The following is a 22259-nucleotide window of genomic DNA, read 5'->3' as shown; positions in this document are numbered from 1 at the left end:
CTGACGGGAGCCAGGAGCTGCATCGGGACGCCCACCTGGGAGCTGGGGCCAAGCGCTTGGGCCGTGTTGCTGTTAGCAGGGAGCTGGATTGGAGCGGAGCAGTCAGGACTCAGGCCCGCGCCCCCGTGGGATGCTGGTGTTGCAGGTGGCGGTTAAGCCACCGCACCACCATACCAGTCCCTGAAACCTTCTTCAAAAAAATACTTGGGCCAGTGCTGTGGCGCAGTAGGTTAAACCTAGCTGCTCCGCTTCTCATCCAGCTCCCAGATGAGGAGCCTAGAAGGCACCAGGGGATGTCCCCAAGTGCTTGGGCCCCCGCACCCACCTGGGAGACTGGGAGAAGCTCCTGGCTTCGAATCAGCCCCGCTCCGGCCGTTTGTGGCCATTTAGGGAGCAGGCCAGCAGATGGAAGACCTCTCTGTCTCTGATGCTGCCTCTCAAATAAATAAAGTCTTTTACAAAAATGCTCAGTGTTGTGAAATACAAAGTTTACATTCAGCCTCTTCTGAATAATTTCTGAGCCCTTGAAGCAGTCATTCTGACATCGGCGTCGTTTGGCTGATCAGTGAGCTCTGAAGTCTAAATGGTTGCTGTCCCTTTAAAGTGAACCGGGTCAGAATGTGGGATTGTCCTGCCGTCACCCGGGAGACCACAGTTACAGGGGAGGCAGTTGGAGAAGAGCAGGCTCAGTGGCCTGCAGAGGGTCACAGCTGTCTGTCCTGCCGACCTGGCGGGCACAAGGCCCGGCGTGTGCGGGTGGCTGTGCGCTCACAGACCCCACGCCAAGCTCGCGTGAGGTAATGATGGGGGTCGCTCTTCTGAGTTTTTTTCTTGGTTTTTAATGAAAGTGATGACATAGTTGCAGTATAGAGAATGTTTAAGAATTCATTCGTGTATAACTTTTTGTTCAGCCTTTTCATTTTCTGACTGATGTCCCTGCTCAGTGTTGGGTTTTACATCTCGAAAGTAGGCCTGGCCCCTGCTGTCCTGGGGCGCGTCCCTCGTCGGGACTGGAGACCGGGCTGCACTGTGACCCTGGGCATTTTCGCCACCACAGATGAGGAGATGGGGCTCGTCCGTCATGCCCCTGTCGTGTGGGCCTTTGTTGTGGTTACTGAAGAGCTATAAAATGTTTTTTCATTTTCTTGTAGGAGCAGTTGTTGAAAATACGAATCCTGTCCCTTGGGCACGGGGTGGAGGCCTGGCCCTCTGTCTAAGAGACTCGCTGGGATTCTGCTGCACGTAGAACTTCTGGGGAAAGTGTCCAGGTGCTCGGCGCTGGGCAGGTAAAGTATCGCTGGTGTTGAACGGTGGGATAAAGTTGTGTTTTCTGTGTCTGAAGTGACATCATTTGCATTCGTGTTTACCTGACGCACTCTGAAGATCGGTCAGAGGTGTTCAGGTGAGTGCCGGCAGCTGAGCGCGCGTGCCGCCTCTGCACTGCCCCTGGGGCTCTGCTCTGGGTTGGAGGGAACCAAGGTCCACCCATCCCCACCCCCTCAGCGGCACGCTCCACTTGGCTGAGACTGAGACATCTTTAGTAGAAATTTAAAGTCGCTTGAAAAGCAGGACTGGATCCTCTGAGACAGCTGTCACATTGCCACAAAGAGCTTCCTAGAAGTGGGATTTGTGTTGGGAATGAGCAGTCGTGGTTAAGGTGATGAGTAAGCCCTCGGCCGTGAGTCTGTGTCTTACATTCAGGACCACAGCCACCCCTGGTTGAGGGCAGTCGTGGTCCCTGGCCCTCCCACGAGCCCCCCCCCCCCCCCCAATCTGCTCCCATCTTGGCGGTGCTGCTCAGGGGCCTCTGTGCTCTGGGCAGCTGCGGGTGGCCTGAGAGTGGGGGTCAGAAGCACAGCGTGGCCGAGGCCGTGGTCGGGAAGTGATGTCAGGAAGAAGTGAAAGCAGCAGGTCGTTGGTGTGTTTTCTGCCCTCAGGGTTTCGTTGTGTGCCTTGTCCTAGCATGGAACGTGGCGTGAAGCCGGAGTCGCCCTTAGCAGTTACATGTGATTAAAGCCTGCGCAGCTTGGACAACTCGGAAGGTATATGCCGCCTTTCTCAGGGCTTGTGGTTTTAAGCAAGAATGCATGTTTTTGCAAACTCCTTTAGCAGTCTGTGAGGAAGAATGGGGGAAAGCGTGCACATGGAGACTGTGGCTCGGGGGTCACCCCTGCCCGGCTCAGCCTGCAGCAGCACTGTGCGGAGGGTCCTGGCTGGCTCCCAGGGCACAGTGGGCCTGCCTCTCCACACAGGCTCCAGCAGGCTGGGCAGCAGTGCTCCAGGGGCCAGCGTGGATGTGGCTAGGTCGGTTACAGGCAGGGCCAGCCTGACCCGGTGTGGCCTCAGGTCTGCCACATCGAGTGCCTTGCGTGGTTGGTGCTGCCGCTCGCTGCCTGTCGGCCTTGTCCTCTCAGCAGCTCATGCAGTTTTGCTGGCTTTGCTTTTTCTGCTAATGCTGGCACAGAGCCGAGACAGAGCCGGGACGGCCGTCCTCGGGAGCTGCCTACAGTCGCCTCCCCGCCACACTTCCTTGTCAGAGCTCTCAGGCTTGGCTGGTGTGTGGAGCGGGGCTTCCTGTTAGCTGTGCACTTGATGGGAGGCGGTGCTGGCCGTTGACCTTTGAACTTGTGTGCTGGTCGTGACCCGATTACATTCCATCATTAGGTATGGATGATTCGGGAGACCCGAGCAGTGAGGAGGCCCCCAAGGCCATCAAGCCCACAAGTAAGGAGTTCAGGAAGACGTGGGGCTTCCGGAGAACCACGATTGCCAAGCGTGAAGGTGCGGGCGATGCCGAGGCGGACGCTGCAGAGCCGGCCCCGCAGCCACAGCCGCAGCCGCAGCATGGCCTGTCCTTGCGGCGCAGTGGCCGGCAGCCGAAGCGCACGGAGCGGGTGGAAGAATTCCTCACCACGGTGCGGCGCCGGGGCAGGCGGAGTGCCCCGGCCTCCCTGGAGGACTGCACGGAGCCAGCATCCTGCCCCGTCACCGATGCCGAGACCGCCTCGGAAGGAAGCGTGGAGAGCGCCTCCGAGAGCAAGGGTGGCTCCACGCCTGGGGCCGGGGCGGCCAAGGAGCGACTCGCGTCTCCTGAGAAAGCCAAAGCGGGTGACGAGGAGGACGACACCTCCGACAGTGACAGCGACGGCCTCACTCTGAAGGAGCTTCAGAACCGCCTGCGGAGGAAGCGCGAGCAGGAGCCGGCCGAGAGGCCCGCGAAGGGGGTCCCCAGTCGCCTGAGGAAGAAGCGTCGGGAGGAGGACCCCACAGAGCCCGTGGATGTGGAGGCCGGCGCTGCTGCCGAGCAGGTGCTGCCCAGTGCCCAGGAGCCTGAGGCTGGCCGAGGGGCCGTGTCCGAGGTGGTGGAGGAGGGCGTGGAGAGCGAGGCCGAGGGACGTGTGGCACAGGAAGTCGAAGAAGAGCCCAGGAACACGGGGAGACCTAAGCCTGAGTGCGAGATCTACGACCCCAGCACCCTGTACTGCATCTGCCGCCAGCCCCACAACAGCAGGTGGGTGGGGGAGCGGTCGCTGCCCCGGCCTGCGGAGACGGACGGCGCGAGAGGACGTTGCCTGTGTTTGGATTTTACAGGAAGAGTCCTTGTCAGGACTGCGTGGAGCCACGCTGTCCACTCTGGGCCTGGACCTGGTCAGCGCTGCTGGCTCTAGACAGCCCTTGGGGTGTACGGATTGCCTGGAGCCTCTGCAGGGTCCGGGGCTGGGTGGTGGTGGGGTGTGGCCCGGCTCCAGGGTGGGACGGGTGTGGGTGCTGTCGGGAGATGCACATGGAGACGTGGGGGTCAGGACAAGAAGCGGATTTTAGTGGGGTGTTGGGATCCAGAGAAGGTCAGGTAGGATGATGGTGGGCCCGCTCTCTCTCCTGTGTATGTGATGGTCGGCCCGCGCTCTCTCCTGCGTATGTGATGGTGGGCCCGCGCTCTCTCCTGTGTATGTGATGGTGGGCCCGCTCTCTCCTGTGTATGTGATGGTGGGCCCGCTCTCTCCTGTGTATGTGATGGTGGTCCCGTGCTCTCTCCTGTGTATGTGATGATGGGCCCGCTCTCTCCTGCGTATGTGATGGTGGTCCCGTGCTCTCTCCTGCGTATGTGATGATGGTCCCGTGCTCTCTCCTGTGTATGTGATGATGGGCCCGCTCTTTCCTGTGTATGTGATGGTGGTCCCGCTCTCTCCTGTGTATGTGATGGTGGGCCCGCTCTCTCTTGTGTATGTGATGGTGGTCCCGCGCTCTCTCCTGCGTATGTGATGGTGGTCCCGCGCTCTCTCTTGTGTATGTGATGGTGGTCCCGCGCTCTCTCCTGCGTATGTGATGGTGGTCCCGCTCTCTCCTGCGTATGTGATGGTGGTCCCGCGCTCTCTCTTGTGTATGTGATGGTGGGCCCGCGCTCTCTCCTGTGTATGTGATGGTGGGCCCGCTCTCTCCTGTGTATGTGATGGTGGTCCCGCGCTCTCTCTTGTGTATGTGATGGTGGTCCCGCGCGCTCTCCTGTGTATGTGATGGTGGTCCCGCGCTCTCTCCTGCGTATGTGATGGTGGGCCCGCGCTCTCTCCTGCGTATGTGATGGTGGGCCCGCTCTCTCCTGTGTATGTGATGGTGGGCCCGCGCGCTCTCCTGTGTATGTGATGGTGGTCCCGCTCTCTCCTGTGTATGTGATGGTGGGCCCGCGCGCTCTCCTGCGTATGTGATGGTGGTCCTGTGCTCTCTCCTGTGTATGTGATGGTGGGCCCGCGCTCTCTCCTGTGTATTTCTGTTTTTGCCCTGTTAGAATGCTAAGCCGAGTCTTCACTGTGGCACCGCGGTGGCTGTCACCCTCACCTCCCGGTGTCACGGTTCGGTTGTTTCAGGTTCATGATCTGCTGTGACCGATGTGAAGAATGGTTTCACGGCGACTGTGTGGGCATTTCTGAAAACCGGGGGAGGCTTTTGGAGCGGAATGGGGAGGACTACATCTGCCCAAACTGCACGATCCTGCAAGTGCAGGCTGAGCCTGACGCGGGAGCCGCCGACCAGCAGGACGCGGGAGGGACCCCTGGCAGCGCCGACGGCACAGCTCTGATGAGCATGGGAACCGTGGAGCAGCGGTCCAGCGAGGACCAGGGGATCAAGGGGAGGATCGAGAAAGCCACGCACCCGAGTGGCAAGAAGAAGCTGAAGATATTCCAGCCGGTGAGTGGGGGTCTGCCCAGCTGAGCCGCGAGGGGCTGCCTCGTGGTGTAGATGGCACAGCAGTGCAGACCTGGAAGCAGCTGTTAAACCGTCCAGCCGTGCCGGTGTGCCAGTGTGTGAGCCTCACGTGAGTATTGTTGGTGTTGCCGGGCACTTTGTGCAGGTAACGGCTTCGTGTTGCCACAGTAAACGTGCACCCCATGTCCCCTTCCAGCACCTGGAGCTGCTGCCCCTCACACAAGGAGCCCAGGGCGGGCGGCACTGGCGTCAGCGTGGCCCTCACTGGTGCTGGTGATGGCGTTTCTTTGCTGGCCGCTGTTTACCCAAGTCTCCCGCTGGGTTGGACGCCTGCTTTGGGCCGTGGTCCTTTGTCACGTGTCCCACGTGTGCTGCAGTCCAGTTCCATGGTCGGGGGGACGGGACGGTTATGGCTCAGCAGGTCTGCACCGTGGCCGGCCTGCCGTGTGGAGTGTCTGCAGCGTGCAGGTGGGCGTGTGGCCTTGCTGCCATTGCCACGGCCGTCGTTGAGAATTAGCAAAAACAAGAAGTATCAGCAGGGGCGTAAACTGCGGGGAAAGTCACTTAGTTTCACGTCTTCATTCTCCATGTTCTTGACAGAAGCCTAACTTTTATTCTAAGTAAAACTTTTGAGTCTATGGAGGAAAAATAATTATCTTAAATATTTCATTTGAGAAATGGCATTTTGCTTCAGTGCAGTTGGAGAACACGTTCCTGTGTATCTGTTCTTCCCATCAAAGCATTGTCTGGGCAGTGAGCAGAGGCAGCCGGGTGGGCTTCTCACGGTGCTTACCAGCCTCCAGCTTGGCCGTCACAGTTCCCGTGGGCTAGCGTGCAGGCCAGGACTGTGTGCTCTCAGGAGATAGAAGTTTCCAGAAGCATTGTCTGGTACTTGGTCTGTGGCATACACATACTAAAAAGTTGCTGGTTGTCTGTCTGAAGTCAGGTTTAACTGGGTGTCCCCTTCCTCACAGGACAGCTTAACTGCGAGGCCGGCGTGGGGTCCCCTCTTCAGAAAAGGCCCAGTGCCTCTGGCCAGCGATTTCTGCTGACAGAGTCGGGACCTGGATGACACCTGCGGAATCCCACGTGTTTCCCTAGAGCAGAGCCCAAGGCTCGTTCCTCGGGGTGGGGTAGAATTGGAAGCAGTGTCCCTGGTACCTGGTGACTCAGACGCTGACTGCCAGGGCGGCCGTGTGCATCGCTCCAAGTCCCCGCTCCCTTCCGCAGGTGGTGGAGGCTCCTGGGGCCGCCAGGTGCATCGGCCCGGGGTGCTCCAGCGTGGCGCAGCCGGACTCCGTGTACTGCAGCAACAGCTGCATCCTGAAGCACGCCGCCGCCACCATGAGGTTCCTCAGCTCAGGTAAAGACCAGAGGCCCAAGCCCAAGGAGAAGATGAAGGTGAAGGCAGAAAAGCTCCGTCTTCCCACGTGGAGCGTGCAGGTGAGTCGGCCGGCAGCTGGGGGCGGCGCTGGTCTTCCCAGGCACTGCCCTGCGTGGGGGCGGGGCCCTGGGCTGCCGTGGTCCTGCGGCATGCTGGGAAGCATCCAGGGGAGTTTAGAAACAGACGCTGCCTTGGAGCCTGTGTCAGCCCTGCTGCGATCACGTGTGTGACACACGTGACTCGTGCTGCTTGCAGGAGGTAGCTGGCTTCCTTTCAAACTGTTGTTGAGCCTTTAGACGGCTGGATTTCAGGGCTGATACTGTGGGTGCGGCACACTCAGGAGGGACGCTCCAGACTGAGCCGAGGAGACGGCACCCTCCCAGGCAGGCCCTGCTCCGCCAGGCTCACTCCTGTCGCGTGCGCGGCCTGCAGCTCAGCAGCGTGAGGGGAGGGGTGGCTGGGGGCTCGTCCCTGCAACTCAAAGGGCAGTGCCGGGGCCCGGGCTCAGGGTGGGTGAGGGGTCTTCAGCTGACCCCAAGAAGCAGTAGTGACACCGTAATGACCGGGGTTTTCCTGGTTATCCAGGCAGGCATTAAAATCTCTTCTGTGCACAAGAGACCAGCTCCAGAAAAAAAAGAAAACCCAACAAAGAAGGTGGTGATGGCTCCTCCTAGGGGCGAAGCCATGGGGAAGGACGCACCGAGCGAAAGCACGCCGTCCTGGGCGAGCGACCACAATTACAATGCAGTAAAGCCGGAAAAGAGTGCTGCGCTCTCGTCGTCACTGTTGTATAAATGTATGTATGACCTGGGGGCTGGCCTCCTGGGCCCCTCCCACCCCCTCTGGAAAGCGTTTCCTGGCCTCTCCAGGACTGGGAGCTGTGCTGGTGTCCTAACGCTGACCCCGAACACGGGCAGCACCGTCAGAGCTGGGAGCTGTGCTGGTGTCCTAACGCTGACCCTGAACACGGGCAGCACTGTCAGAGCTGGAAGCAAGTGCTGGTGTCCAGGATGCCCTTTGACCCTGTTTGTGTCCCTGCTGTGCTGGGACATGTCAGTCTTTCCTCAGAGCTGTGCAAGCCTCCGCGCTGAGTGTCACCTTGCTTCTCTAGTCGTGTGCACTGTCAGGCTCTGGTGAGTATCCCTGTGCCGCACAGCGAAGTCGGAACCGACGCACCTGGCCAGCGCTCGAAGCTCATCGTGGCCCCGGCAGCTCAGTGTGAAATGTGGGGTTCTTCCACATTGCCTACCTGGGGCCCATCCTGTCATCACTGCTGTGGGGCTCTCTGCACATTAGTGTTCTGACGCTCGGTGAGGCTGTGGCCCTCAAGAGTGACGCTGGTTTTTCACTGGATACAGATTTTTCTCTGCACCCATTCACGTACCACACACCCACCTAACACATGCACGTAAAAGGCTGCTGCAAAGCCGTGGTGAGTGACAGCACAGTGCCCGTCCCGAGGGTCAGAGGGTCGTGGCTGGGGAGGGGGTAACTTCCTGGCTACCTGGGAATGTTTGGACTTAATGATCGTGCCCTGCCCCACTGCCAAATCAGTGGGGTGGACGTCAGCAGAGCTTTGGACCCCACGGTCACCATGAGTCTGGTCTTCCTGGATTGTCAGGTCCATAGCACCTCTTACGGCAGGAAGACGTTCCCGCTCGGTTCCTGGGCGTCTCTCGTTCACAGTGCCTTTTACAGAAGCGCCAGAGGTGGAGGAGCCCTGAGCCCCACGACGACACGGCTGTGTTGTCTGTGACGAGCCCTGCGGGTGGTGCACTGTGCCTAGGAGCGTGAGCCCGAGAGCTAAGTGCACGGCCTCCACGGATTGTGTTACAGTGATTTTTTCTTCTTCTTTTTTTTAAAATTATTTATTTGAGAGGCAGAGTTGCAGAGAGAGGAGAGACAGAGGTCTTCCATCCACTGGTTCACTCCCCAGATGGCCGCAACGGCCGGAGCTGAGCAGATCTGAAGCCAGGAGCTTCTTCCAGGTCTCCCACGTGGGTGCAGGGACCCAAGCAGTGGGGCCATCTCCTGCTTTCCCCGGCCATAGCAGAGAACTGGATCGGAAGAGGAGCAGCCGGCACAAGAGCCGGTGCCCATGTGGGATGCTGGGCCCACAGGCGGCGGCTTAGGCTGTCACGCCGCAGCACCGGCCCCTGCAGTGACTCCTAACACCTTCAGTTGTTGCAGCTGAGAATTCCAGGCAGCACGTGGCTGTCTGCAGTGACACGCGTGTCCATGGCGTGACCTTTGTCACAGCTCTCAAGGGTGTGTCAGTAGGCCTGGCCTCTGTTGCTTACAGACCCAGCAGTGAAGGGAGAGCACCCAGGCCCGCGACCCAGTGCAGCAAAGGGCCGTCTAGTTCAGTGCAGTTGATTCCTGGCTGCCAGCCAGAATGGGGGGGGGGGGGTTCAGGAGGCTCTGCCCACTGGGGAGAGGGGGGTGGGGTGGGTGGGGCACTAGGTCTGACCCATGGTTTCCTGTCTGCTTTGGGGGCTGGGTCCTGTGCACTCCTGCTCTGATGTCTCCCAGCTCCTCCCTTTTCTACTGTGAGCTCTTAACTGAAGCTGCTGTGCTGAGTGGCAGGAGGTCGGGACAGACGGGTGCCTGAGGGGCCTTCCCAGTGCATCCACATCTCGGGCTGACGGCACAGCACACACTTGGAAACAGTTGCTTCTGATCTGTTATCCCAGAAACGGCGTCTCCCCACGAGCTGATGGCAGGAGAGCAGGGTCTTTAGTAACTGAACCCGACTTCAGCCGTGGGGGGCAGAGCGGGGCTGCACCCCTCCCTCCTCCATCTCTTCTCCCTGGGGCAGGACACACTCTGGGCACTCACACACAGTCCACTGGGACGCTGCGTCTGGGAGGACCCGTGTCCTGCCTCCCTGGCAGGCGCTGCTTGGGGTGAAAGCCTGAGGCCGGCTGGGGCTAAGCTCCTGGCCCCTTGTGAGCTGGCTGACGCTCAGCTCGCCGTGCACGAGGACGCCACCGTTGCTGCAGAGGCGCACTGGGCAGCCCTGTCCTCCCCGTGGGCCAGCTGGGACGGCAGGTGTGGACACAGGCCCAGCTGCTGGAGCGTGCGGGCCAGGGACCTGTGCTGCCCGTGGGAGCCACAGATCTTCACGCAAGGTGATGCCGTGGGCATGCAGTCAGCCCTCTGGTTTGTTGTTCAGATTGCTTCTTAGGGCTTTGTGTAGTCTCTCTAGCTCATGGAAACAATTGTCGTTTTATTATTTCTCCACAAAATCATTCCTTTTGTTTCTGTGTCCTTATTCCATTTTTTCCCTCTTTATATTCCCACTGTTAGTTCATCTCCCCTTATTGTCTGGATACAGTGCGGCTGTAATCTTCTTCCAAAATGTTCCTGATTCGATAGGATTCTGAAATGGAGCCCTGGTCCTCGTGGCGTAATTTCTAGTATTTGGGACTCCTTAAGCTACAGTAGAGGATCCAAACAGGCTTCGATAAACGGATTTCTAAACCTCATTTCATGTAGCTGTGGGAGTGAGAGTGAAAATCTTTTTTAACAACTTTGTAGACCCAAACCCAGATGCCTCGCTGTGCACAGCCCGGGCGGCTTGCAGGGCAGTCTGCCCACAGAACACGCAGAAGGACGTTGCACCGAAGCCCTGAGGAGCAGATTCCCTGTCAAGTGTGTGGGGCGTTGGGTGGTTGTGCAGGAATCTGGGTGGGGGGCTCAGGTCAGGCTGCTTGCTGGTTTCATGAGCAGCTTTTGTCTCCCTCGTCCAGAGTTAGTGATAATAAAACGAGGAACCTGACTTTGTCTCCCAACTAGAGGAAAAAGTCAAAGCTTATGCTGAAAGAGTTTAGTTGAACAGCTCTCTTTAAATGTTTACACAGCTAGAATTCTCATTTGTCAATGTTATGTTAGAAGTGTTTAGCCTTAAAGTAGCCTACTACGAAGTTCAGGTTAGAGAGAGGTTTCACATCTTGGCTGTGACCCTGCAAGGGGAAGCCCCCTCGCCCGTCTTCAGGTGCCTGTGCCAAGGCCACGCTGGGGGAGGTGGAAGCTCCTGGCGGGACTGGGTGTTGGGCCCGCGGGGTCCCCCCGCCCACATGACCTTCCTGCGGCCTGGGCGCTGTGGGTCTGCTGCCTCCAGTCAGTGCTCAGGAAGGTCCCTGTGGTGGCGTAGCCCGTGCTGAGGGCACAGGTCTCCTCGGGATGCCCGCTGTGATGACTCCACGCCAGGTGGGCGCCAGGTTTACGTGAAGTACCGTAGTACGCTTCTCTGGCACGTCAACACCTGCCTGCTCATACTCTTGGCTTTTAAAAGAAAATTTGCTGCTTTATTTAAAGATTCATGTATCTGAAAGGCAGTGTTACAGAGAGGCGGAGAGGAGGGAGGTCCTCCATCTGCTGGTTCACTGCCCAGATGGCTGCAACAGCCAGAGCTGTGCCAATCTGGAACCAGGAACTTCTTTGGGGTCTCCCACGTGGGTGCAGTTGCCTGAGCACTGGGGCCATCTGCTGCTTCTCCAGGCCATAGCAGAGAGCTGGATTGGAAGTGGAGCATCCGGGACTCGAACTGGCACTGCGGGTAGTGGCTTTAGCTGCTATGCTACAATGCTGGTCCCTACTACGTTTAATTTTTTTTAAGATTATTTATTTATTTGAAAGGCAGAGTTACAGAGAGGTGGAGAGAGGGGTCTTCCATCCACTGGTTCACTCCCCAAGTGGCCACAGCAGCCGGAGCTGGGCTGATCCAAAGCCAGGAGCTTCTTCCAGGTCTCCTATACTGGTGCAGGGCTCAAGGATTGGGCCATCTTCTGCTTTCCCAGGCCAAAGAGAGCTGGGTTGGAAGTGGAGCAGCGGGACTCAAAACAGGTGCCCATATGGGAAGCCGGCACTGCAGGCAGTGGCTTTACCTGGTTCGCCACAGTGCCAGTTCCGTCTTTTATTTGAAAGGCAGACAGTCTTCCATCTGCTGGCTGGCTCCCTAGATGGCTGCAATGGCCAGGGTTGGACCAGGCTAAAGCCAGGAGCCAAGAGCATCTCCCAGGTCTCCCACATGGGTGTAGGGGCCCAAACACTCTGGCTGCTTTCCCATGGTCATTAGCAAAGAGCACCGGGACTGGAACTGGCACCAGGTAGTGGCTCTATCTACACCACCGTGACGCCCCAGCTGTCACTTAAACGAAGGTTGGAAACACTTGCTGCAAACCTGAAGTTTCCAGCAGGAAGAATGTGAGTGGTAGCCAGCTGTGATCTGGGTGCTTACACTGGGTGTGACCCTGTGGGCCTTCAAGGGGAGGGTTGTGGCCTTGTCACAGGGTTCAAGTAGGGCACAGTGCAGGCACAGACCAACCGTGACTAAGACGCTAAGAGCTTGTTGAAGCAGCCAGGTGGCTCAGGGAAGCAGCAACTCCCCTCCCAGTGAGTGTTGGTCTGGAAGCTGGGCACACCCATGCACAGCCAGCAGACGGCTGAGGTGACAGCGAGTGCTCCCCTGCCTGTGGCCCCTCCACATCACATCCTGGTGGTCCACACTGAAGGGTCAGTTGATGAATTCTTTGTATATGACCAACCCAGCGTGAGTTGTAGCTGAAAGTGCTGTGTGTGAAGCTCGCGCCAACGAGGTCATCTGCCCCAGGGGACCACCGGTTTCCTGTGAAGACCCAGGGACCGCACAGCTGCGAGGGAGCGCGCGACCCTGGCCGTCGTGCTGTTCGCATGGCTGGCTGCGGGCAGCTGCAGAAGCATGCTCCGTGCAGTGTTGCTTCCTCCTCGAGGAGTTTCAGTCCGACAAGGCAGTAGCTCTCTACCTCTGAAACGACAGACTGAGAGAAGCTGTTTTCTCTGGGTGCTGTCACCTTGATCTTTCACACGGAGCTAGCGCAGGGGGCAGAGCTGGGGTGGGTCCAGTCCCGGGGTTTGGCCTGAGGCACTGTTTCCAACGGGAAAGCCCTGGCTGAAGGCTGCGGCTCCTTTGTCCCTGATAGCTGTCGAGCGAGGAGGGGAGGGGTGGTGCACAGGTTCTTGGTGGAGGCCCACTAGTGCCACCCAGTGACTCGCGGTGCTGCAGCACCAGCCTTCCCAGGCCCCACTCCTGGTTTCCTGTTTCAGGGAAGCTGGCCAATTAGAGCCTGCTGGCTTATCCCGGCACACCAAGGCCAAACGCAAACAGTTTCCCTCACAGATGCGGCCACAGCAAGCTTCCCCCAAGTTCCGTGGTGTTGCCTGCTGGATACACTTCCTCCTGTGGCTGCTGAGGTCTGAGCTGCCTCTCCAGGCAGGCCCGGGAGGGAGGGTGGCAGCAGGTCTGGCCTGCACAATACACTGGAGAGCAAACTAGAGTCAAGAAGTTGCAGATTCGGGTTAACAGTACTTAAAAAATCAGTTTGTCCTTTGAGCAGAGGCCAAGCCAGGTCCACCCTGGCCGTGCTGCCCCCCGTTGTGGGAGGAAGAGCCCCTCATTCCTGGCCTGAGCAGCTGGGCAGGACTTCCACGCGTCATACACACTCTGCAGACGTGTTCCGTGCGCGTCAGATACCAGCAGACAACTAGCTGGCCTCCACCAATCTGGGAGGGTGTTGCCAAGTTCATTTATCGAATCTGGCTCCGTGGTGGATCGGGAGTGGCAGTAGGGGGCAGCAGAGAGACGGCGTAGGAGCAGCTGGTGTCACGGAGGGGCAGTTGGGCTCCAGGACTGGTGACTCAGCCTTGTGTTGGGGAAGTCCTAAAGGTAACGTCTGGACTTGGCTTTCCCCCGAAAGGGAGAAGATAGATCAGTGGGAGCTCTGGTCTCCGTGGACAGCTCACTCTAGACCTGGGGTTGGGAGAAGCAGTGTTGACGTCTGGAATTAAGTTTCTGACCTGAAACGAGAGTGTAACGCCCTGGAGGTTGGCTTTGGGTCTCGCCGCACAGGCGTCCCGTGTGACACTCGGGGGTCCTGTTGAGGCCCTGGCTCTGCGCTCAGATGCAGCAGGGACTGGACGCGCTCTGGCCTCAGCTTTGAGCTCGGCCAGTTCATTCCCGTGGCACAGCCCTGTCCTTGCTGCTCCAGACATGCGCCCCTTGCCCTCCGAGAGCAAGGCCTGTGGGGGTCCCTGTGGCTGGAACTCCGCTAGGTGCTGCTGCCTTGGAGCGAAATCTGCAAGTCAGAAGTGAGTGGGCATACTGAGGTCCAGAGTTCCCCCCGCCACCCTGAGAAATAGCTTGGGCACTCAGCTTTGAGGGGCCTGTGACCTGCTGAGCTCCTGTGTGTGGGGGATGGGTGTCCCAGTATTCTGCTTTGCCAGGCATTGTGGCTTTACAGTGCCCACCATGTAAAAACCCAGCTCCAAGACGGTGCTGCGTTTGGAGAGACAGCGGTCGGGGGTGTGGGTTCAGGCAGTGGGAGAGGGCAAGGCAGCTCGTGCACGGGCCCCTCGCTGGTGTCGGGGTGTGAAATGGGAAGGGACTGTACCTGCCGGCAGTGGTGGGCTTGCCTTGGTGCACTGCCACTGGGATGGTATTTAGAATAAAAACACAAGACCTGGTGATTCCTGCCCCCACCTCCTGAGTGGTGCTAGTGCAGCTTTTGTGAAGTCAAGGAATCTTACCTCGTGAAGTGCGGGAAACGCGTGGTGATGGTGCTCAGGCTGCCGGGGAAGGGCTGACAGCCAGCCCCCTGCCCGCACGACCAGGCCGGTGGCAGGGCTGTGGCCTGCGGGGACCCCAGGAGCGGCACTTCAGGAGGTCAGGTTTTCCCCTCAGGCCTTTACAGACGGGGTCTCGGCTCTTTCCCAGGTTTCTGGGACTCCTTGGGAATGGTTAACAGAAGCAATGGGAGAGGAGTGAGGGTTCATTTGTTCTTAGCTCCTGGGTAAGATGGCATCTCTGGAGTGTGTAGGATGCCAGAGAGAAGGCTGTTGCTGGGACCCCACTGCCCAGGGCTGGTGGTGCTGCTCTTTGGATTCTGGTAGTCTGGTCAGGGTTGTGATGGCCTCTGTCACTCGCGGACATGCAGAGAGATTTGCCTTTCTGCTGAGCTTTGGACCACAGCCCTGTGGGTGTTGAGGACGAATGACACATGGCCACGTTGTTTGAGTCACAACGCAGCGCTGTGACCGGGAGGTGGATATAGCGGCATCGTTGCGTTCTTGGCCCCGGCACTTGGTGTGGCTTCCCCGAGTCGCACATGTCTGTCCCCTTTCCATGCCAGCAACGGCCTCGTCTCCCGCTGGCTAGTCCAGTGCAGGGCTTCCCGGGTCCCTCCCTTCCCTTCCTGGGAAGGCTTTGAAGTGCAAGTTCGCCAAGGATCTCACCTGGGCACTTACTGGTCAAAGTGCCGTTCTCCGTGCAGCCTCCTGTGGCACTGGACTTTGTCCTTGAGCTTGAAAGCTCAGCGTGTGGTTCGGTGCAGCCTCTGCTGCTTGGCTGCTCGGCCGGCTCAGAGCTTCAGTGCAGTGAAGGAAGACATGTGCGTTCGAGGTCCCAGAGGCAACGCTGTGTTGCCCAGATGCTCACAGCATACAGGAGCCAGGGACTGAATCCAGGTCCCCAGGTGGAAACAGAAACCTGGGGCTCGAGCCACCCCTGCTGCCCTCCAGGGTGCGCGTGAGCAGGGGGCTGCAGTGCAGGTGCCCGGTCAGCGCTGCACTGGACCACCGCCCTGCCTTCTTTCTGCAGCACTGTGGTCGCGTGACCACCCCGGCAGCCCTGAACCACGCTCTCCTGTGTCTTAAGTGTGTCCCATTGAGCGTGCCTCGTGTGCACTTGCTGGCCACGCCAGCGCCCCGTCTCATGTGCCTCCTGTCTGTTCTAGCCGTGAAAGAAGACAGAAGAGTGGAGGAGAGAGTGACGGCGGCGGCAGTCTCCAAGAAGACAGCCCTCCCAGGCTCCTCGGCAGGCAGGCAGACGGCGCCCAGGAGTCTCCTCCCAAAGAAGTCTCCTCTTGGTGGCATGGCAGCCGCCAGGCCAGTCATTAAAAAGGCACCCTCTGGCTGCAAGGGCGCCATCCCCAAGAGGCCGTGGCTCTCGGGCACTCCCTCGGGCGGCGCCTCAGCTGCCAGGCAGGCAGGACCCACAGCTGTCCCTGCGGCGGCCACCTCCAAGAAGGCACTGGGTACTGCTCTGGCGGGAGCCGTCAGGAAGCCGGCAGCAACGTCCGCATCGGCAGCCTCTCCGGCCGCTGGACGCCTGGGGGCCGTGAGCCCTGCACCGTCCCAGCCGAATTCGCAAATACGACAGAACATAAGGCGCTCCTTGAAGGAGATTCTGTGGAAGAGGTGGGCTGCCGTCGTGTGCGGTGTGCTGGGTGCGAGGCGGCCCCACGGCACCAGAAGGTAACGCCCGTGCTCTCTGTCTGCTCAGGGTGAACGACAGCGATGACTTGATTATGACGGAGAGCGAGGTGGGCAAGATCGCATTGCACATCGAGAAGGAGATGTTCGGCTTGTTCCAGGTCACAGACAACCGCTACAAGAGCAAGTACCGCAGCATCATGTTTAACCTGAAAGACCCCAAAAACCAGGTGTGCGCTCGCCCGGCACGGACCCTGCAAGGCCTTCTGGGCCCGCCGGTGACCTCACTGGCTCCCTCGGTCGCTCGCTGCACCACGCTAAGACCCCAGGCCGCCTTGTCACTGCCTGCAAAGCCAAAGCTGTGGCTGCATCCTGGTCCTGACCGGGCACTGCCTCCCGCAGCCGCTGAGCGAGCCTGGCTCGGGCCTTTGTGGGGGAAGGGCAAGCTGCTTGCCGGGCAGGGTCCAGTGCTGGGGTCTTCTGGTTAACGCCCCCACAGGATGGGTGTGGCGTGAGCCTGGACGCCAGCTGTGGGTCCCCAGCACGGGTGGCGTCCCCTGGGTGCTGGCTGCTGCCCGGCATGGTGCAGCCTTCTCTGGGTGCTTAGGGTCTTGGTCCTGTGACTGCTGAGCCCCCGTTCTCCTGTGCCCTCTCCAAGTTCACAGACACAAACACAAACACAGTTTTTGAACAAGCGAATGAAACACGTTTGTTTGTAGGGGCTCTTCCATCGCGTTCTGCGTGAAGAAATCTCCTTGGCAAAACTCGTGAGGATGAAGCCAGAAGAACTGGTATCCAAAGAGCTTTCCACGTGGAAGGAGAGACCGAGGAGACCCGTGAGTCTCCTGGGACAGCGGCGTGTGCGGCGCGGGGTGGCTGAGCGTCTCCCCTGGGCCTTCACTGCTGTCCTTCGTGTCCTAGGCGGTGGAGCCCAGAGCCAGGCTGCATGATGGGGGCAGGCGGGTAGCTGCCGTCCAGGAGGCCGCCCCCGACATGGAGGATTCTCCCCCCGTGTCGGACTCCGAGGTGAGCGTCCGTGTCTGCTGCAGGTGTCGTTAAGTCGCTGGGCCAGGTACTGAGCTTGTGGCAAGGTATTTGAGGGTACTTTAAAAAATCTATGAAAAATGCCTGTTAAGAAAGTAGGTGGAGATTGCCTCCTTTTTGGCAGTAAACTAAATGTATCTTTTAATTCCATTTTTCCATGAACTTTTTTTAAGCAGCCACGTATGCTTGGATTTAATGTTTTTTGCACCGAAACTTTTAATTCTATTTTTCTCCTACTTTTAACTCGCCCGCATGGAATTGTGTCTGTTCTGTGGGTTCTTCCTGGCCGTGAGCTTGGGAGAAACATGGCTGCTACTTCGTAGGAACAGCAAGAGGCCGTCCGAGCTGCCCCTGAGCGGAGCACAGCCCCCGCCCTGGACGTCTTCAGCAGCATGCTGAAGGACACGACGAGCCAGCACCGTGCGCACCTCTTTGACCTGAACTGTAAGATTTGCACAGGTGAGCGTAATCTGGGGGGAGAGGGATGTTGGACACAAAGCGTGGTGTTGTGCCTCCTACAGCCAGTTGTGTTCAAGCCCCTGGCTTTGTCCCGTTGCCTCTGGATTCTTCCACAAAGCCCTGGCCCGCTGGGGAGCTCTCCCTGCCTTTGATCCGCCGGGTTTTCACGACGTCCCTTCTGCTATTCCTCAGGTCAGGTCGCGTCGTCAGAAGAACCCGCTCCAAAAAAGCAGAAATTATCAGGCTCCGCTAAGAAGGACGACCTGAAGTCCGGGGATGGAAGCGTCCCCCCGGACCCCGCTGCCAGCCTGGCTGACGACGGGATTCCAGAAGCCCCGCCCGGAGAAGCTGCCGAGCCCGGCCTGGAGGGCACTTGGCAGCCACACCTGGAAAGGAAGCCTCTCCCTGGGCCCCCAGGAGACGGCTGTCCGGAGCCCTCCCCGCTCGAGGGCCTCTGCGCCTGCCCAGCCCCCGCGGGGGGTGGGGTGGTTACCACTGTCACAGTATCTGGCCGGGACCCCAGGACGGCTCCAAGTGGGTCAGGCGCGGGCATGGCCTCTGCGGCAGCCCACCTGGACAGTCCCCATGCGATGGAGAGCAAATCCGACGTGCCGAAGCCTGCTGTGGCTTCCGTGACGGTGCCCAAGTCCATCCTGGCTAAGCCTTCCTCTTCCTCATCTCCGGACCCACGGTACTTGTCGGTTCCACCGTCTCCAGGTGTCAGGTGTGTGGTTCTCACGGACAAGCCTAGAGCATTGTGTTTTGATTAACAAAGCAAAGGGGAGGGGCTGGTGCCGGCACTGTGGCTCACTCGGTTAATCCTCTGCCTGCAGCACAGGCATCCCATACGGGTGCCGGGTTCTAATCCCGGTTGCTCCTCTTCCAGTCCAGCTCTCTGCTGTGGCCCAGGAGGGCAGTGGAGGATGGCCCAAGTGCTTGGGCCCTGCACCCACATGGGAGACCAGGAGAAGCACCTGGCTCCTGGCTTCGGATCAGCGCAGCGCGCCAGCTGTGGTAGCCATTTGGGGGGTGAACCAATGGAAGGAAGACCTCTCTCTCCCTCTCTCTCTCTCTCTCTCTCTCTCACTGTCTAACTATCTGTCAAATAATAAAAAAAAAAGGGGGGGGGGTAGGGTACTCAGTAGCTGCGACTCTAAGATTTATCCAGAAACACTACTGTATGCTTGCCAAGAGGCACAGGTTTTAGGATGTGTAATTGTCTTTAGGTGTGGATTTTGTTGTTGGTTTCTAAAAGATTTATTTATTTGTTTGAAAGGCAGAGCCAGATCTTCCACCCCCAGGTTCACTCCCCAAATGGTTGTAGTCGCCATGGCTAGGCCAGGCCAAAGCCGGGAGCCTCTTCCCAGTCTCCCACATGGGTGCAGGGACCCAAGCACTTGGGCCACCTTCTGTGGCTTCCCCAGGGAGCTGGACTAGAAGTGGAGCAGCCATGTGGGTTGCTGGTGCTACAGACAGTGGCGTAGCCTGTTGTGTCACAGTGCTGGGTCCTGGAGGTGTGGGCTTTGAAAACTGAAATTTGAATCTGTGGTTGACCACATTTGTAGTGTAATCAGCTTGTTTTTCTCTGACCAAAACGTCCACTTACATAGTTTACATTTGCATAGTTAATTAGCAAAAGTAAACTTACCAGAACTGGCAAGAGCTCACTTCTGCTTCTCTGAAAATGTGCGTGTTCGTGCCGGGAAGCTTCGCTGTACAGAGGGCTCACCCTCCTGTTGGTTTGTTTCCAGTGTCTCCGGCTCTCGGTCCCCCCCGGAAGGAGACACGAGCCTGTTCTTGTCGCGCCTCAGCGCCATCTGGAAGGGATTCATCAACATGCAGGGTGTGGCCAAGTTCGTCACTAAGGCGTACCCTGTGTCTGGCTCCTTGGATTATCTCAGTGAGGTTAGCACCCAGAGTGTGCGTGTGTGCGCGCCTGTGTCGCTCGTGGGAGTCCCACACGAGACCTCACCTGGAGAGCAGCGTGTGCCACTGCCACCGCTCTGGAAGCGAACAGGCTGCTGGGAGGAGCCAGCGGTTGGGACGGAGCAGAAGCTGGACAAGAAGCCGGGGGTCCTGGTTCTCCGTTCAGCTGGGGTGGTGACCAGCTGTGAGCATGGCCAGGCCCTGGGGACCTGCTGAATGTGGGGTCTCCTGCTGTAATGTGGGCAGAAGCGGAGGAGCGAGGGTGCCACGGCACCTGGACTGGGCGGATGTGTGCGTGAGAGCGCATGGTGCTGGGCGGGAGTCTCCACGCACGGTCCCGCGTGGCAGGTCGCCTCATGCCACCTTGGCTTTGGTGGCGTGGGCCTGTTGTTGGTTCAGTGGCCTTGTGCCGGAAAGGGCTGTACTTCCTGTGGCTTACCCAGAGTGCTTTCTGTTTAGGACTTGCCCGACACCATCCACATCGGCGGGAGGATCGCGCCAAGGACAGTGTGGGATTACGTTGGCAAACTCAAGTCTTCCGTGTCCAAGGTACCTGCTCACAGCCGAGGCACTGCTTGCTCCGGCGCTCCCGTTGGGCTTCCGAGCCCACAGCCTGACCCAGCGATGCTGTGAGAGCGGCCGATCGCTCCAGCGTGTGCCGCACACTGCACTAGCAAGTGTGTGCGCTTCACTTGTTCTTTAACGGTTGACGGAGCAGACGGTGGGATCGTGGCGGTGCTGTGGCTCAGGGCGCTCGGTCGAGGCTGAGTTACCTCCACGTGCTTCTGCGCCGTGTCACGTGGAAGGGGCTGTGGTGGCTGCCCCGTTCCTGAGAGGGGTCTGGAACTGTCTGGCCTGCAGTGTGTGGTGCAAACTTCTCTGGAGCACACGCTGCCGGGCCTGCCCCTCACTGGCACGCCAGTCTAAGGTCGGGGTGTGGACAGAGCAGTTCCGAGTTTCCCGCAGACAGGTGTGAGCCCGGCACCGGTGCTTGAGCGTCCTCCGCCACGGCGCTGTTTGGTGAAGGCCACGGGGCCGTGCGGCTCGGTGTGCTCCGCTCAGCCGCTGGAGGCGTGCGGGCTCGGTGCAGGCGGGACAGCGCGTGCTCTTCCGGGCAGCCGCAGGTGAACGCTCGCCTCCTCTGTTTGCGTTGCAGGAGCTCTGCCTGATCCGCTTCCACCCCGCCACGGAGGAGGAGGAGGTCGCCTATATTTCTCTCTACTCCTATTTTAGCAGCCGTGGCCGCTTCGGTGTGGTCGCCAACAACAACAGGCACGTCAAGGACCTCTACTTGATTCCGCTGAGTGCCAAGGACCCGGTTCCGTCCAAACTCCTGCCCTTTGAGGGACCAGGTAAGCGCCCACTTCCTTGGTGCTGAGGCACGTGGGACCCACAGCTTCCTCTCGCTGGCAGGCTCCTGAGCCGCTGCCAAGGTGCGGAGGGCGGTGCTGGGCACGCTCCTTGGCAGTGGCAGACGTGGTCTCAAAGATGCTAGTGGAGAGGGATGAGCCGCAGGCTGCTGCCAGGACTAGGGAGAAGAGGGGAGGCCTGGCTCTCGGTCCTCCACCCTGGACGGGTGAGCCTGGGTCCCTCGAGCTGCAGTACCTCAGTTGGTACTTCTCACAGGGACACATGACACGCTTCTAGAGTGGCCGCTTCTAGGCCACTGCTCAGCTGTTACTGGACCCTTCCAGCTCTGGCACGCTACCTTGTGTCTGCTCATTTCTCAGAAAGTAGGATGTTGTAAAGATCACTTATAACCTAATCTAAAAAATACTTCAGGTTTGTACAGGACTGAGGGTGATTCCGAGGGGGCGTGCGTGGTCTCTCGGTCAGCTCTGACCCCTCAGAAGCTGAAGTGGCGTTGGGCAGCCACTGCGCACCCCCAAGACTGATGGGTGCAGCCAGGACCTGCCCTCAGCATACTGCGGCCCCAGCCCGGGCTCAGCAGGCGCTCAGAGCCCGCGCTGCATCGCACACCCATGCCAGCTGGGCGCATGGAGAGGCCAGAGACCCATCTCCCCAGGCCCTGCCCTCGCCCGACTGAGCCGGGGCCCAGGCTGCGCTTCCTTCGGAGATTGGTGCGCGTGAAGGTATCACTTGGTGTCAGTAATCCCAGGGTTAAGTACTCTGGCTGGGTAGCATTATAGTATTTTAAAAAGAGATTTATATATTTATTTGAAAGTCAGAATTAGAGAAAGGGACAGACAGAGATCTTCAATCCGCTGGTTCACTCCCCACGTGGCCACAACAGCTGGGGCTGGACACGCCAAAGCAAGAAGCCAGGAGCTTCATCCGGGTCTCCCACGTGGGTGCAGGGCCCAAGCATTTGGGCCATCCTCCGCTGCCTTCCCAGGCCATTAGCAGGGACCCGATTGGAACTGGAGCAGCTGGACACGAACCAGCCAGCGCCCATATGGGATGCCGGCACTGCAGGTGGCAGCTTTACCCGCTACGCCACAACAGCGGCCTTGCGTTGTTTTATTTTAAAGCCAAATACTTGTTAGAAGCAAAATGCTTCAGTCTGGCCTGTCAGACCACTTGGGGTGAAGCTGAGCTGCCTGGCAGGCGGCTGTATGGAGAGAGGAGGCGCCTGGCTCTGCTGGGGCGAAGAACCCGGAGCTGACCTGTCGGACGCCTGGGAGGAGCAGCTGGCCGGCCCTGGGCACGAGCGCCCCTCGCCGTGATGAGCTGCTGGCTGCGGTGCAGAGCCTCGTCTGTAGCAGGGCGAGCAGTGCACCTGGAACCCCTCGTAACAACGTAGAGCAAGGTCTCCCTTCTCTGCCGCAGGGTCGGGGCACGGGGTGCGCTCGGGGCGTGGGGAAGCCTCCTGCGAGGTTCGTGAGAGAGGACAGAGGTGCAGCGCCTCCCTTGTGAGGAGCACAGGGGGAGAGGAGGCCTGCCTCACGCTAGCTGTGTGGGGCACTGACCACCCAGATGCACACTGGGTGCCCGGCCACGTGGACGTCACACTCACCCTCACAGCACTTGCTTG

General features: G+C 59.2%; 1 protein-coding gene across 4 annotated transcripts in view; it reads left to right on the top strand.

Annotated features, from left to right (window-relative positions):
• The window catches only part of DIDO1 (death inducer-obliterator 1), a 43017-nt gene that overhangs the window by 11980 nt on the left and 8778 nt on the right, over positions 1 to 22259 (top strand). For 3 of the 4 annotated variants that reach the window (XM_062204460.1, XM_062204457.1, XM_062204459.1), the window contains exons 2-16: positions 1152 to 1286; positions 1938 to 2042; positions 2665 to 3511; positions 4863 to 5184; positions 6433 to 6645; positions 7172 to 7382; positions 15358 to 15820; positions 15906 to 16065; positions 16555 to 16671; positions 16757 to 16861; positions 17203 to 17338; positions 17531 to 18062; positions 19090 to 19243; positions 19724 to 19813; positions 20421 to 20616. In XM_062204460.1, the coding sequence (XP_062060444.1) occupies positions 2667 to 3511; positions 4863 to 5184; positions 6433 to 6645; positions 7172 to 7382; positions 15358 to 15820; positions 15906 to 16065; positions 16555 to 16671; positions 16757 to 16861; positions 17203 to 17338; positions 17531 to 18062; positions 19090 to 19243; positions 19724 to 19813; positions 20421 to 20616 (3544 nt within the window). In that variant the 5' untranslated portion in view covers positions 1152 to 1286; positions 1938 to 2042; positions 2665 to 2666. The remainder of the gene's footprint in view (positions 1 to 1151; positions 1287 to 1937; positions 2043 to 2664; positions 3512 to 4862; positions 5185 to 6432; positions 6646 to 7171; positions 7383 to 15357; positions 15821 to 15905; positions 16066 to 16554; positions 16672 to 16756; positions 16862 to 17202; positions 17339 to 17530; positions 18063 to 19089; positions 19244 to 19723; positions 19814 to 20420; positions 20617 to 22259) is intronic. The other variant, XM_062204461.1, reaches the window with a different exon arrangement.

This window comes from Lepus europaeus, chromosome 10 (assembly GCF_033115175.1).
Source record: "Lepus europaeus isolate LE1 chromosome 10, mLepTim1.pri, whole genome shotgun sequence".
In the NCBI taxonomy this organism is placed as follows: domain Eukaryota; kingdom Metazoa; phylum Chordata; class Mammalia; order Lagomorpha; family Leporidae; genus Lepus; species Lepus europaeus.
Note: the sequence above shows the minus strand (reverse complement) of the source record. Positions and strands in the feature narration are given on the sequence as shown.